The sequence below is a fragment of the Seriola lalandi genome, unplaced genomic scaffold, assembly GCF_002814215.2.
Source record: "Seriola lalandi dorsalis isolate HSWRI2012SDOR001 ecotype SW California unplaced genomic scaffold, Sedor1 jcf7180002054885, whole genome shotgun sequence".
Lineage (NCBI taxonomy): Eukaryota > Metazoa > Chordata > Actinopteri > Carangiformes > Carangidae > Seriola > Seriola lalandi.
The window spans coordinates 3522724-3539371 of record NW_019525437.1 but is presented as its reverse complement, the minus strand read 5'-3'; the positions used below and the strand labels follow the sequence as shown (position 1 = coordinate 3539371).

General features: G+C 41.2%; 1 protein-coding gene across 3 annotated transcripts in view; it reads right to left on the bottom strand.

The window, feature by feature from the left end:
• Positions 1-3838: 3838 nt before the first annotated feature.
• The window catches only part of mylk4b (myosin light chain kinase family, member 4b), a 34233-nt gene continuing 21423 nt past the window's right edge, over positions 3839-16648 (bottom strand). For 2 of the 3 annotated variants that reach the window (XM_023428913.2, XM_023428914.2), the window contains 12 exons: positions 11702-11783; positions 10133-10550; positions 9819-10039; positions 9161-9266; positions 8334-8427; positions 6936-7045; positions 6650-6791; positions 6297-6367; positions 6047-6175; positions 5672-5903; positions 5484-5532; positions 3839-5138 (listed from right to left, as the gene is read on the bottom strand). In XM_023428913.2, the coding sequence (XP_023284681.1) occupies positions 5488-5532; positions 5672-5903; positions 6047-6175; positions 6297-6367; positions 6650-6791; positions 6936-7045; positions 8334-8427; positions 9161-9266; positions 9819-10039; positions 10133-10550; positions 11702-11783 (1650 nt within the window). In that variant the 3' untranslated portion in view covers positions 3839-5138; positions 5484-5487. Of the gene's footprint in view, positions 5139-5483; positions 5533-5671; positions 5904-6046; positions 6176-6296; positions 6368-6649; positions 6792-6935; positions 7046-8333; positions 8428-9160; positions 9267-9818; positions 10040-10132; positions 10551-11701; positions 11784-13587; positions 14309-16648 lie in introns of those variants that run through there. The other variant, XM_023428912.2, reaches the window with a different exon arrangement.

Genomic DNA, 16648 nt, shown 5'->3' with positions numbered 1-16648 from the left:
TTTGTCCTTCAGAAGGATCCAAGTTCATATCCCCCCATGGCATGCACCTGCCCCTGCCGAAGCGTCCATGAGCCAGACTGAATAGGTAAACAAATGGGTCAGCCTGAACAAAAAGGAAAATGGCTCTCCTTCTTTTCTTTGTGAGTCTAAAAGCTCTGCAGCCCTGACACACCCTGAGAAAATCATCTGCAGACCTGTTTACCATGTTGAGTTCTGGCACAACCTGCTTGTTTTCATTTCACCCATGCCAGTGCTGTAAATTTGTACTGAGTTGTACAAACACACAGATGAGAGACGAATTACACATTTATCAATAAATTAAAGAAGAACCAACAAATGCAGATGCTGTCATGCTCTTACAAAGCTGAGCAGGTATTGATCACCTTGATTTTGGATTAAGATGGCGAGTGGAAAGACGCTCCGGTGGCCTAATGGTTGGGAAGCATGCTGCCTGGCCACAGTGTTCAAATCAGGGCCAGATTGGTGACTGGCCAAGTACCGTTACTGTTTCATTGAAATATTTCTTGTGTTTACTTAATTTACAGGTAACATATATTTTAGTTTTATTTCTACAAAAACTAATTCAAAAACATTCTAAATATTTAAAAATCAACCAGTCCTCCGACCTGAACAACCATACTGTCAGACACACACTGGATGTGGACTCACAAAGCAGACTCAGATGAGGGTCAGGTTCAGAGTTTTAATCAGTACACAGGTGATCAGTCAATCTGGCAGAAGTATCAAAATCATTTGACAAAAATCGATGGTCAGAAAACAGGCAAAATCACATAAACACGAGGGACTACACAAGAGAATGCTGGACCGCTCACAAGGAGGTAAAGACGATCTGGCAACACATGAGGGGAAGAAAAGGACCCTAAGAGATGGGAGACAATGAGGCACAGGTGAAACACATTAGGGCGGGGCAGGTAATCACACAGGAGGGAAACTTGACAGGACGTGGAATCTGAAACCAGACAAGACAATGGTTACCAAAATAAAACAGGAAACACAAGGGAACATTAAAGACAAGGAACCATGAACTCAAGTCACTTTACGGGTCATGACACATACAGGTCGCTTATTCAACCCTCTGATAGGACCCATGGGAGTGTCTCCAAACCTTAAGGCCGGCGTACCGGAACTCTGTTGTCATGGTTACCATGATTTGGGTTCAAATAAATACTTCTTCAACTTTAGAGATCTGGTTAAAATAGTCCATAAGCTGCTAGTTTCACATGGGAATCGAACACTATTCTCCTGAGTCACTTACCTGTGTTTTGTTGAATAACCCAGAGACATTCTGGCCCATCCACCCACCACAACCTCCTTCTGACCTGGACTTTGTCTCTCTTTATACTGCGTCACCGCACTTATCCCTTCGCTTCTGTCGTAATCACTGTGACCACTGATGCTTGCAACAAAACATAACATGTGGCCGTCTTTGAAATCACTCACTTCTCCCTATATAGTCCACTATATGGTGAGTTCACCATCAGCAATATATACCATCATGAATTGCGCTCGTGCTGAAATGAGATGCCATGACCTAGGCTATGGCCTCCAAATTCACCAGATCTCAACTCAAGGGATCACACATGTATATCCTCTACATACCGCATAGGCAAAACTGCGGAAGCTGAAAAATCAAAAGCATGAGGGTGACAGAGGAAGATTAATAACATCTATCTGACTTCGATCACTGACATTAAGAATGTAAAAGCTCGAATGGTGAATTTCCCTGTGTCCCATTATCTTTACTCCTCATCCCAGGACTGCTGAGAAGAAAGCCTGTGTCTCTGTATATTTTACTGGAGCCTCAAACAGAAATAAATAGATCTTGGAGATTTAATTGAGATGAGGTTGTGAAATTATTTGTGTTAACTAATTGAATTTTGGTTGGAGCTGGATTTCCTTCTCTCTTTCTTCCCCGCTTGCTTCAGAGTTTTGATTTACACTGATAAATAAAGTCGATAAGAAGATGTCAATCTGATATTTTGATGGATGTGAAAAGCTCCCTGTGTGGATGGTGTAAACCCAGAACTATAGTTCATTGTCTGGTATGTTTTATGGGAAAGAAGTTGTATTTTTCAGCTGGGAAGTTCTGCTGCCTCAGCACATCAAGTGATGAGAGAAATGCCTCATTTTTCTCCCCAAATATATATATTTTTTTTTACCTCAACCCACATCTTCTCTTTCTAACTCTCTCGTTGTCTTTCCCAACAGCCAAATATCCCTCAGCATGCACGGAGAGATGTTTATTGTTTCAGCTGAATGATGCTGACAGGAATATAGCTGGTTTCTAAATGAAGTTTGGATTCTCAGCAGCTGATGACAAACCCTCCAGAGTGCTGCATTAATCACTGAACAATCAAAAATTAATACAGACATACAAACAGTACATCTCAGGAGTCAAATCAAATCATTAAATGGAATTAAATAATTTCTGTCAGTTTTTCTTGTACAGTTCTCTGCTATTAGTTAGATATGCTGCCCTCTAGTGGTTTAACTGAGTATTTGTCAATTCTTTAATGTGAGAGAATCCATGAGCATGATTTAGTAAAACATGCCCACCAGCTCATAATCCAGGTGTATGGAGGTGTAAAAATGTAACAGGGTAAACTGAAATATGTATAAGAAATATGTTAATGTGTTCAGTAAATTGTATGTGCTTTGTGCTCAGTGAATTATCAAACTGTGTGGATGGATTATAAAACTTGTCAAAAACATTGGACATAAAATGGTGGCGGTCAGGCCTGGAATATTTTGACATCAAAGAGGAATATACTTAAAGGAGCCATCTGTACGTTTTGCTGTTGCTACATAACTAACGTTAGCATTAACAGCTGTTTACTTACCAGTCTTGCCAAAAGCTTCAGCCATTACAATACAAAAAGGTTATAATAAATCCTCTGGGCAACACTTCTCCTTCAGGGCAGACTGGAGGCTACAGTGACTTGGTATCGGAAAGTGATGAGACAGTCTGACCGGACCAGGGCTAGCTGTTTAGCATGCTAACTTTGGTCTAAAGAAAGAAGCGATAGAAATAGAAGCAAAACAAGAGGGTTGCTTTCCAACTCAGGAGACAGCTCTTGTTGAGAGAATTAATGATGATGTTCAACCCACAACATTCTTTTGGACTGGTAAATAAACAGTTGTTAATGCTAAGGTTAGCTATGTAGCATTAGCAAGACATAGAAATAGCTTCTTTAAACCCCAAAACCTGTTTACAATGAAAGGCCGACTTCAAGAGCCTGCAGTTAGTTTTGCTTTCTTGAATTATAACTAATTACAGTAAATTATGGTGTAAGGTATAAGGCGTCATATAATACTTCTCTTACTGACAACCGAACATAAAATTAAAATAAAAATGCACATAAAATGTATTATTTTCACTTTGTGCTTCTATTTAATGCAAATAAATATTAAGTATCAAATGTTTATATTTGATATTAATATTCTTAAGGAAAAATGCCTTCAGAATATTTATTCAAGATGCCTTCAGAATAAAAGGCATTCATAATATTTTGAATATTTATTCAAAATGCCTTCAGAATAAAAGTAAGGAAGTCTTAATGTTCCTTATTTAACTATTCATGTGCTCAGATTGTAACTTTACTTTCTGGTCACTGTTGATTGAAGGTGTGGACATGTAGGAATATGAAGCATAATCTACATAATATACAATGTAAAAGGACTATATATATATCTACATTCTCAGGATGTATGTACACGATTTCATATATATTTACCCAGCTCTTTATAACGTCTTACATTTAATATTCAATTCCTATACTTCATTTCCACAGAAATACATTTTAAGAAACACGCTTAATTATTTTCTAGTGTGCTTTATTTATTTCCTTATTTATATTCTACATTTATTTATGTCTCATTACACAAGAAAAACTTGAAAAAAAGTATCATAAATTCAAATAAACAAATATTCAAAATCACAAAGCTTTTCCATTTCCAAATAGAACAGCCAACAACTGACTGACAAGTGTTCATCCAACTTCCCGTCTCTGGGACAATAAAGCACTGAGTGATACTTTCCACACTGTTGTTGGCTCCCCAATGGGCTGAACTGTGAATTTACACATAACAAATGTGCATAAACTAAAGTGAAATCCTTTTTATCTCCCCTGAACAAAAAAACATCCCATCTTGAATAAAAGCTTTGCACTTCAAGTACAGTCTGGTGTTGAACCAGTAAATAAATGAACATAAGAATCCACTTCAGTCATAAACATGAATCATTCATAGGTAGTATTCTGTTGTTCGTTGTGCCTTCATGGAAGGTGACGGGGCTACTCCAAACTGCCAAAGCGAAGCGGCATGAATGCAAACAGAAGGCGATCCAGTCTACAGTGAAAATGTGCCAGTAACGAACCAGGAAGTATTCAGTCATTGAGATATTCTCACACTTCAGGGGAACGGGGGCATAAAGCAGTGCTGTGTTATATACAAAATAAATAAATGGGGTGTGATGTCAACTTATGTTCTAAATGTATTTTTTTAGTTTGAGAGTGAATACAATTTTTTTTATAAGACTTGTAAATTCAAAGAAAGAAAAATGATGTATCCAAAAAAAAAAAAAAAAGATCTAAATAGCATAATTCAGTCTGTATTTTGAATTGTAGTTTGCTGAATCTTGGAGAAATAGGTCAAAAAGTGCAAAGCATGCAACAAACCAGGACAACATGACAAACTGATCACTGACAGCAGGGTTTGTTCTGCAGTGATATATGTAGCGGTTGTAGGTTTTAGTCTGTAGTTGTACTGTTTTGGATTCACCATTGCGATACAAGTCCTTCTCATTAACAGAGCTACAGAGTCTGGTTCAGTCTGAAGGTTTGCGCTCCACACAGGACAGTAACCATGCTAGCAGACCGTCTGAGCCTCGATGGCGGCGATTAGAAAAAGTATGTTTTTCTTTTTCTTTTCTTTTTTTCTGTGTGCCTCTTACTATTCAGGATTCAGGTCAGAGCTATGAGCTGCGGGGCTAAGCTAACATGAGGAGGCAAGGCAGAGAGTAGTTATCCAGTAGCCATACAGGTACAGCAGCATTGGTCCAGTGTTGGGCTCCGGGGCCCTACATTGTCAGAAGGCATGCTGAGGGCCTCACAGTGTTTCTAGGAGGGAAACAGACAAAGGAAGGTTTGGGTAAGTTAGTCAGTTGATGGAATGACCCATACAGAAATTTAATATATGACATATTCCTATATCCCCATATCAAGAGTGATGATTGCATACTTATCAGCTATAAGAGGATATATTATTATCACATATATACATCCTCTGGATGTATGAAGGTATTAGTTTATATGAAATACACATATTTGTTTTATATGTACATACAGGATATGTCATATATGGAAATTCAATGTATGTACATATATTACATTTGTGTATTAGGAGGAACAGATGCTTTAGTTTTACTAACTGATTGTTAGCTAGCCAGAAAATATAGGTCTCACCTGCTTAGCTCTCTGGAGAAGGAGCATGTGTGGAGTGGCACTTGTTTTTCTGCAGTGAGAGAGGATCAGATGAATCAGTGCATCCATAATCCTAACTGCTTTAATTGTGGCTTTGCTCTGTTTAAGAAAATTTCAAATGAATCTGTGTTTTGTGGCCGTACATGGACGATGCAGGACGTCAGTATTACCTTCTGATTTAGGCGGTAGTGCAGACTCCGGTCTGAGAGCCATGGGTGTCTGAGTGACTCTGCAGCGCTCATCCTCCAGCTTTTGCTCTTCACCAGCAGACGGGTGATGAAGTCTTTGGCCTCATCTGAGATGTCCGTAAACTCCTCCTCCTCAAAGTTCCACTGACAGGCCAGGATGTTGTTCAGCGTCTCATTGTCGTCGTCCCCCAGAAACGGAGACAAACCACTGAGCCTGAACAGGAAGAAAGAAACAGAGGTCAGGGAAACTACTGACTGTGTTTTTATACCGTATGTGTGTGTGTGTGTGCGTGCGTGCGTGCGTGCGTGCGTGCGTGCGTGTATGTGTGTGTGCATTAATTTGCAACAACAGCTTACAGCATGTAAGTGATGACACCAAGACTCCACATGTCTGTCGGGAATGAAACAAACTCATAGTTGATGACTTCAGGAGCTAAAAATTCAGGTGTTCCAAAGTTGACCCTCAGCTTCTCTCTGGGTTTATACCTGTCAGAGACACAACACCAGAACCATGAGAGCTGGATCTGGGACTGAGAAAATTAATTCAATTATGTTATGAAAGATAAGGTGACAAAGATGTCACCTGTAAACAGAGGATAGATTTTACCTCCTGGCCAGGCCAAAGTCAATGATTTTAATCTTGTTAGTAGCTCTGCTGACACAGAGGATGTTCTCTGGCTGAAAATGAACAAAAGAGAGAAATTACAATCTCAGATAAAGAATCCAATAAAGTTCAGTTAACTTGCTGGTTTTTTAAATCAAATTCCCTCCGTGGTGTATATAGCCGAGAGAACGAGTCATTAAAACAGGACAGAAATGACTGTTTGCAAACCATTTTTAAAGGTGTCATCCAAAATGAGATTTCTTGTGGTTTCTTATGCATAGGTTTGTGTTGAAAAACAGTAAGCATAAAGATAGGGAACGTGAGTATGGCGGGATCCTAAGCTGAAGTAGGTTTACCTTGAGGTCGAGGTGCAGGATGTACATTTTATGCATGTACTGCAGCCCTTCACAGATCTGACGTATAAACAGCACCGTGTCCAGCTCTGTCAGGTTGTAGTTCTCATCGATGATGCGGTCAAACAGCTCCCCTCCCTCCACACTACGTCACAAAGAGGAGCAAACATATATTCAGAGCGTGTATCTCTGTTGTATTTAGCACATTAGAAAACACATACACACACACACACACACACACACACACACACACACACACATATATACAGGTGCTGTTAGACAGACTTACTATTCCATGACTAGGATGATATCGTGGCGGGACTCGAAGGCGGCGTACAGCTGGATGAGGTTGGCGTGGTTCAGCTGGTTCATCACCTGGATCTCATTCCTCACCACCTCCTGAGGAGACAAACAGGCAGCAGAACAGTTCAACACTAATTACACATGAACTGCACAGGGACACTGCAGAGACAGGCACACAGACCACGAGCAAACATAGAAGCTACTGCATAGTTAAATACTGACAACAACATGTATTCTCATTTTTTTAGCAGTTTTTGTTTCCCTCACATGCAAACTCTGACGTGGAAGTGAAGTTACTGTCTCTGAAGTAACATCAGGCTCCTTCACTCATGATACATCAGCATTTTAATTTGTGTAAAACATTTAAGCTGTCAAGAAAATAGTAGTAGGATACCGATGGTTGTCTTGTTGAAGTATGACACTAAAGATTCTGCTTATATCCGCCCTCAAACTACAGTCTAACATTTCCCTTAGAGATTTTAAATCTTTATTATTTGATGGATTCTATGACTCTTGTAAATGTTTTTTGCTAATTCTTTGTTTCTTAGTTTCTTGTATTGTGTAGTTCTGTTGTCTTTGTTGTTGATTGTGCCTTGTCGTTGCTTCTTGTTCTCAGGTCTCTCTTGGAAAAGAGATTTTAATCTCAACCAGACTGCCTGATTAAGTAAAGATTAAATAAATAAAATAAATATCAACCCTGAAATGAGCTGTATCAACATCTCGTGTAGTTTCTCCTGTGGTTTCTGTTTGTACCTTTATCTCAAAGATTGGAGTCGTGCTGTTTTCTGACCGACTCTCTTTTGTCCAATCCATAGATTTGAAGATACTGAAGTCAACTCCTCCTACTGACTGCTCCTCTAATGAGCTTTTCAAACAGTTTTGAACTGTGGATCATTGCTGTACGTTTTAAGAGGGAGACGATGCATATTCAAAGTATATAGTTCAGCAATAGAGTCCAATCATATGTACAGTGAATTTAACAGGACAGACAAGCTGGGAGTCACAGACGATCGGCGACGGCAACATGAGCCGGCCGAGGATTTGGTCGTGTGTTTGGGGGGCTTTTGGTCGGCTCGGAGCTTTCTGAATATTTCACATGATAACGTAACCACAGAGCTATGCTCGGACATCTGACCTCCCCGCTCCATCACTTTCACATGACCCAGAGCAAGAAAGACACAATGAGGCTGACAAATTGACACATGCCCACGCCCCTGAGGCTCCTGAGCCCATGTCTATTTTTAACATCTAATCCTTTATGGTGCTTAGCAATGATAAAAGTAAAACATCCATTAGACTGTCTGGGGAAGCTGGCATCGCGGTACTATTGCTGAACGTGTATTCTGTTTCATATTCAGCATCCATTGGCCGATCGTTACCGCACCTTCTCTTTCTGGCTCCTGGCTTTGATGATCTTGGCAGCCAACGTCAGACCAGATGAGTTCTCCATGCACTTGTGGACCTGACCAAAACGTCCCCTAATGAAAGAAAAGCAAACACATTCATGAGTCAGATACAAAAGGCGGAGTAGAAGAAGAGACATCCTCGAAATTGGATTTTGAGTCTATAAAGTACCACTTATCCTTGTGCTGAAAGGATTACATAATCGACAGAGAATTATCAACAACAACTTAGTTTCACGTTATTGAACATGGTCAAATTCCAAATAATTGCTGGTTCCCAACCTCTCAAACTGCCTTTCTCTGTTTTATCTCATTGTAAATTGACAAAAAAACCAACTTGATGTCATGATGTCATTTTTTACTTTTTAACTTTTTTAATCGATAATGAAAATAATCATTAGCCGCAGCTCTTGCATACATACACACACATCATTATAATGGGCTCCTGCAGTCACACAGTAATTAGGGCTATGTACTGTGCCATTATGTCAGCAATTTTAGAAATGTGCTTGCGTGCTGAGGGGTAATCTCCAGTTGGAGAGGCAGGATTTAGCACTGGTCTATTACATCAGAGAGGCCCGTTCTTTCACAAGTGCCTTCCGAGGCTCAGAATCATCTGCCCTTTAGGGGGCAATAAAAAGGTCTTGGAAAAAACGATTAGGCGCCGCTTCACAGGGTGTGAGATCCTCTATTATTTCATTAGAGAAGAGCGATGTGTCGAAGTGTCTGTGGCTCGAACTGAAATGAAAATAAACTCCAGAGAGCTGTGAGGAGAGCTGAGTATTCTGTGGGCTTTCTTGTCACTCACCCTCCCAGGACTTCATCTCTGTTGATGGTGTAATAGGTGGCGATCTGATGGGGTTTGGGAGTCACGATGCGGTGGTCGAAAGGTGCCAACGGTGGAGGGCTGGAGTCTGAAACAGAAAACAAACGATAACAAAATTAAGAGAAAGAGGGAATTACCGTTGCCGAATATAGAAAGTGAAACAGGGACTGAGGATGGACCTCTGCCCGACGGCCACCCAGAAACAAAGTGGATCAAAATAGCAGCATGCCAGTGTCTCATTATCTGCTCTGCCAGCTGTGCCGACCGACATGTCAGTGACGCTGGAGCAGGCCTGCTGTTATGACACTGGATCTGCTTCAAAGTCTGAGGGACAAAAAGTCAAATGTCACCAACTAACAACTAAGTTGAGTCTACATGGAGACTAAAGGAATTTGGCATCTGTCTTCTTTTTCTTTCCACCACAAAAAATGTAAGGTTATATGGTTAAGATCAGGATTTGACAAAACTTGAGCCAAGGCCTAAATTTCAAAATAAAAGTTGGTGTTGTCACTATCCTGGAAAGATACTTCCTTAGCTGGAAAATCGAGCATCACATATCTGAAGTAACAAATTGTGAAAACTTTTCCATCCCCCCTCCCAATATACCAAACATTTCATTGTTAAACACGTCATGTCTTACCAATAATAAATTCTTTCACCCCTGACTCTCCCTCCTCCTCTTCCACATCTGTCTTGGCTTCATCAGATTTAAAGGCCTGCGTCTCGCCCCCCTCCACCACTAGTCCATCAGTGTTTTCCACTTTACTGTCCACTCTGCTTTTTTTGAGGTCGTCCTTCACCAGGTCTTCTTCTGTGACACGGCGTTTGCTGCAGGTGGCCACGTCACCGGCCTCCTCAGAGCTGCACGCACATTCATAAAGGAAAATATTAAACCTTAAATAAATAACAACAAGTATAATCCAGTGTCAGCAAAGTGATTCAGTGGAAAAATACCTTTCCTGTGGGAGGAGAGAGGTCTTGCAAACATCTACGATGATGCTCTGGGACTTTTCTGATTTTGTCGACTCTCCTGCCTCTCCTTTATGCCTTTTCTTCCCATCATCCTCCACTTTTCCTGCCGACTCTGCACTGACATCTTCTCCCTTCTCCTCGTCCAACTCAGGCTCCGAGTCCTGAAAGACGTCCCCCTCCTCCTCTCCCTCCTCTCTCTCCTTGGTTGTCTTCTTCCTCTCCTCTGACTGCGAGGCTGAGGTGTGCGGCCCTTCCAGGATCAGCTCTGCTTGATCCTGTCTTTCTCTGTCCTCCCCCCTCTGGTCTTCAGCCTCTGCGTTGATGTGGGAATGCTCGGTGTTCTGCCTATTGAGCTTTTCCACCTGTTCCTGCAGCACAGGCTCGGTCAGGGAGGATGAATCTGAAGTGGGAAAAACAAAAATACATCAGCAGTCTGTACTGTTATCACATGAAAACAGCAAATTTGAATGTGTTCGGATTATCAATGACCCTAGGATGCCTAAAATTTACACCGGTTGATCGGACCACCACTGGTCCAGAGCAAAATATGTCAACAGCTACTGGATGGATTGTTGGGGGGAAACTGGTACAGACATTGATGGCCCTCTGATGATGCCTGAGTTCAGTATCAGCTGTATTTTAGATCAATGTTAACATGCTTTGCTAATTTTAGCAGGTTGGCATGTTCACGTGCAAAATTAGCAAAGTGAGCATGATAACATTAGCAACAAGAATTACCTCCTTGTGGTTGTCTGCCTCTGCCATTCAGACTAGTCTCAGGTTACATCCCTGTTCACCCAGAGTCATATAAAATAGGTCACTGTGACCTTTGACCTTTGACCACTGAAATCTAATCAGTTCTTGAGTCCAAGTGAATGTTTGTGCCAAATTTGAAGAAGTTCCGTCAAGGCGTTACAGAGATATCATGTCCACGAGAGGGAGACGGAGAGAGGCATGAAGAATGGCAATCAAACTATTGTACAGTGCAGTTGAGGTTTAGATCAAAGCACCACTGAGCCTACATTGAGGTGATGGCTGACCAGGTGAAGGTAGGACTGATCAAAGTATACACTGTGGAGATGAGTCTGACATGTCCTGAAATAGCCACCATATAAACTAATAAGCTTTTGAGGGCCTTTCTTCAAACGACACTCTCAGGCCAAACTTTACATTGTTTGAGTATAGCTGAGTCGTCTCTCTATTCTTCAGCCAATCAACAATTACAAACTATTTTCTATGGTGTCACTAGTGCACGCTGCTACTGTCTACTATATTTCCAAAGGAGTGTAATGAGCTGCGCACCATCTAGCCTTCAGAGCCTTTAGTCTTGTCTCTTCATTGGACGGTTTGACAGTGAAAAGATAGCTAATAAAGAGGGGATATGGCCACATGCAGAATATAGACATTGCAAGTCTACTGAGGCAAAGTTATGTAGATGGATAAATGAATAATAGGTTTAATGTCCATATACATTTTAGCAGATCAATGAACAAAGATGCTGTGTAAAGTCAGGTGATTGGTGGTTAAATGTAACTTCCTGTTTAAGCGTACCCGACGTGTCCGGGGGCTTCCTCTTCTTCTGGGCCTTCAAGCCCTTCAGGCTCAGTTTGGCTTTGTCCTTGTCATCCTTTGCCTTGTTGTACAAAGAAGAAGAAAGATCAAGCTTTAGACATTGTACATTACATTCAAATACAAAGTGGGAGCTCAATGTGAAATAATACTCTGGATGCTCAAAGTGAGCGACATGGACAACACTTGAACCAGGTGTAAAAGCTTCAAATTTACAGCAACACTTTCTCACTTGTCAAGGAGCCAGGAGTCTGATTTCTGATGGCAACGGCATGGATATATATACTGGATATTTCCATTTGCACAATTGTCAGACAGCAAGCCAAAATGTTTTGTTGTTGTTGCTGCTGTTGCCCCCGTAACACAAGTCCGATGTTCTGGGGGGGGACGGATACCTCCTCCACCAGGGAGAGGAAAGGTCACATATCATCTGTGGCAGACGACGTGCCACACAACACAGGAAACAGCTTCGTTTACACTTTCCCACAAATATTGTACACTGATTAAAGAACGTATTACGAGGGTAATATCAGTAGAAGGTCATTTTAATGCATGATACTGGTTTTTTAAGTTCAGACGATCCCTGCCACAGGTTTCTCTGCCATTTTACATGTCTGGCAGAAGCTGTCTGGTGTAATAAATCTGTTTACTGAACCACAATCGTAAAAACAGCCTCAAATCAAGTATCTGAAATGTTCCATCACACACACACACACACACACACACACACACACACACACACACACACATCCTGCAAACACAGAACAGTAGAAACTACGACTCAGTCCTTGGCACATTCTTCATACTGTACCACGCATCCAGAATAACACACGTGCACAATGTGATGCAGACTATGTGTGGTTACATGCAAGGACACCAGCCCATCTAATCAATCACTGCAGTCATGTCACCTCCTGAGAACAGGCCGGGCTAAGTGCTGATCTGACTCTGTGCAGCTGCAGCTCAGCCCACTGCTGATACAGACCTGGTTCGGATAAGATAACCGGTCTGATGCCTCAGAGGCACAACACAATCACTGCACAAAGGAAAACTACTTAACATTACAGAGCAGCACTTGTTGCAGTACAGCAGAACTAATAATAGCGTCACGTGGAGCCGTATCAAACAAAGAGGAGAGAGAAGCAGCTTTAAACAAATTTAAAAACCCGAGCCGTTTGACGATGCACTGCATGTATTTACCAACTATTAATAATGCCATAGCAAACAGCTCAGATATTCCATCAAGAGGATTCCTTTCAGACAGCACTTATAATGCATCTGCTGCTACGATCGCAATGTAATCAGACCCCTCACTATGTGTCCATTAAAAACACAACACACAGTACACTGTGAATTCCCATTTGTTCACTCAACTTAAGTGTTAGGAAACAGCTTGCACTCAACACTTTTAGTTTAGTGCAGTGCAGTAACATGAACGTTATGATTACACCTGGCACAAAATAAGTGAGTCACGTGACCCTTGTCTTTGTGTTTATTGAGCATTTAATTATATCAACAGGATGTTTTACTTGAGATTTTCGTCAGTTTGACGCAAAGTTTTCAGTCAAATGATAAAATAATTTGTGTTTTTTTTAATTTGTAACATAAAATTAGAACAAATTAGTAAAATTAACTCAAAAATCAGAAGTTACTGACTTAACATAAAAAAATGTTGAGTGAACAAAGTTTTTTTTGTCACTTTGACTTTACTTTGTGTCATGGATGGATAGACATAGAGTGTAATAGAAGCACTATGGAAATATTGTATTACACCTTCCTCAGATGCCGGAGATGAAAACATCTAAAACATTCTGACTCTGAGGTTGTTTTGAGCCATTTCTTGGAGGAACATCTTGTTAACCCCTCACCTTCTTGTTGGCCTTGTTTCCAGGCTGTTTGAACAGCAGCTCCACCAGCCTGGAGCTCTTCACCACCTCCCCGATAAAGCTGATCACCTGCTGCGTGCCCTCCACCAGCTTCTCAACCCCCTCCAGCCTGTGTCTCTGACTCTCCATCCGCTCGCTGGCCCTCTCCACAGCCCCACGCAGCTCCCTGCACGCCGCCTCCAACCCAGACCCACGTCGTCCCCCGTGCCCCTCTTCACACATAGAGGCCAGATCCCGACCCATCCCCCCGACATCCTGGGACAGACCGTCCAGCCGAGTCAAGACAATCTGCTGCATGTTGAGCAAGCGCTCCATCTGAGAGCTCAGGGAGTCCATTCGGCTCTCCACGCAGCGCAGGGCGGCATCATGAGCAGAGGAGCTGGATGGTGATGATGAAGAAGCTTGGGACCTGTCTGATCCATTAAGAGACAGCTTCCTTCCACCAGGTTTCTGACCGTGAAGAGGATTTGGGTCATAAACCTTGGCTAAAGAGTTGACCAGGCTGGAGCTCATGTCTGATTTACAGTAGACAAACAGCAAAAACTAAACAAAAACCATATTACAAGAGAAAGCTACAGGCAGAAGAAAAGAGGTGGAGGGGAAACAGAGACGTCTCCCCCAATGCAGCACCACACTGTTGAGTTTTAAGAATAGCAAATAGCTGTCCTACAAATTAAAGCGCAGCCCTCTTTGGACGTCAGGGACTGACTGGCCAGTGATAAGAGCAGAGGGCTCGGGTGTGCAGTTGGGGATTGATGGGGGGTTAGGGGGAGATGCTGGAGAGGATCGCTATGTGACATTTGAGACACTTCAAAAGCCCTTCAGTCAGGTGTCAGAATCCTAAGAATCTGGGACTGAAATATGATGCCGTAAAAAGTAAGACAAATAAGAAGTACAGCCAATAAACAAGAACAGAGGATCTCCAAATGTGACGATGAAGAACTCATGAAAGTACGAATACTGTAAGTGTACAGTACATTTTAAAAAATATGGTTGTTATATTCAGATTCAATATGGAAGTATATGGTTTTCACATTGTTCCACAATAGGAAGTGGGACGACAGGTGCGAGTGTGTGCAAGGCCGCAAAAGCTTATTAACCAGTGAGACCTCAGTTAAAGACACAAGCATTGTGGGTATTTCTGAACATTGTAAAATGCCACTCGGTTCTCATATCTGACTTGTTTTGACCCAGTGGATGTTTCAGCACAACGTTGCATAATTGCAACTAATTTCCAGTTCCACCTGAAAATCACAAGTCCTGTTTTAAAGTAGGGAAATTGCAGGTTTATCATTCTGCTTGGGATGTTGAATTTATAATTAAGTGCAAATTTACCAAATCAACCTCTATGCTCAATATTTAAACATTATAGTTTTAGAATTATATTCATAGTAAAATCATTTTTTTTTGCTCATTTTGACAATAATGATCTATATCATGCTCATTTAAGATTCTAATTCACTCACAGATTTACATTTTCTCATAAGTTTGTTCTTTTCTACCAAAAACCTGAATGTTATATTTAAACACAAGTAACTCTTTATGAAAACAAAACAGAGAGCTCATTGCATCTAAAGTAGAAGGTTTTAACTTTTACTAAACTTTTTCCACTTAAACGTTTGGTTTCATTAGGAATCAACCAGTCGGAAAGATCCGGTGAGCTTCTTAATATAGGCTCTCTGTCCGTGCAACCTGAGGGAGAAGAAGACAACGGAAGAAACCGGGAAACAGGTGATACCACTGACACCTAAGATCGGCTGATCCCACAGGAGAAGGGGATCGTGGGAGAGGAAACTTACTGCACATGTGTTGTGGTGAAGAATTAAAGAGGACAGACTGACACAGATATCCACATAGATACTGACACAGAAGTTCATATTCATGAACAGACACAAACGATTAACACTTATTGAGACATGTCTGACTGTGCGCACTGACCCCAAACTTTTCCACGTCTCTGTACAACAGTATCTGGAGTAGGCAGGGTGACAAAGCGCCAGCGCCTGTATACTGGCACCCATCTGTCAGCACCGGAAAAACCTGACCTATACTCTGTTTGTGCCTAGCACTGTTCCCAGTACAGTACCCTCGTCAGCTGTCAGGTTTAACACTCGCATCCCCGGTGGCTATTTACCAGCTAAGGTGAGAATGAAAGAGGACACTGTGCAAGTGCAGACGGAGAACAGCATGTACTACAGAAATACATGTTTCTCCAGTGAACGGACAAAGGAGATCACTGATCAGGAAATCAGTTTCCACACTGACCTAGTACATGACCATTATTACGAGACCTTTGTTTTCCACTGCGTGTCACACAGCACTGCAACATGTTCCTACTAGAGCTTTCCAGGAATTTAAAGGGCCACTTCACCTAAAACTAGACTAAAATAATATATCAACAGAACAAAAGCATGTCTTTCCAAACATAAGAAAATGTTACCAACTATAGTTCCATACTGTTGTGAAAAGATTTATTGAAAACTACTGACATTTGCCAACCAATCATCTCTCTCTAAAGTATGTGGATTATTGCAGCTAAACATATTATTCTATTTAGAAAATATGATGTTGAGTTTTGCTCAACTGTAATTTTGCACTTTGAGCACCACAAACTAAACACCACAGCTCTCCAATGTGTCTGGATGACAACTGTAGAACTAAACAAATCTAATGAGAAGCTCTACTCGGACAGACAGACAACACCGAATAGCTTTTTATTGTTTTCTTGAATGAACCGTCCCTTTTATCACTTTGCAAACATGGAAAATATTCATATCCTATTGGCTGGCAGGATGACTCAAACTATCAGCAAGGAATGTATATCAAACTCTAAATAACCCTAGCAACAATACCGCCAAAATATTGATTAGTTCATCAAGGTCAAGAGTTGTGGAGCATCACGTGAGGTCCCTGAAAATGTCATGAACTAATAAAATGATAAAGGTTGTCGTGTTGTATCATGTAAAATATTACAAACAGATGTGTCTTTGTACATATATACCCAAATATGGATATTTATTTTCATAGTGGCCATGTAACCCAG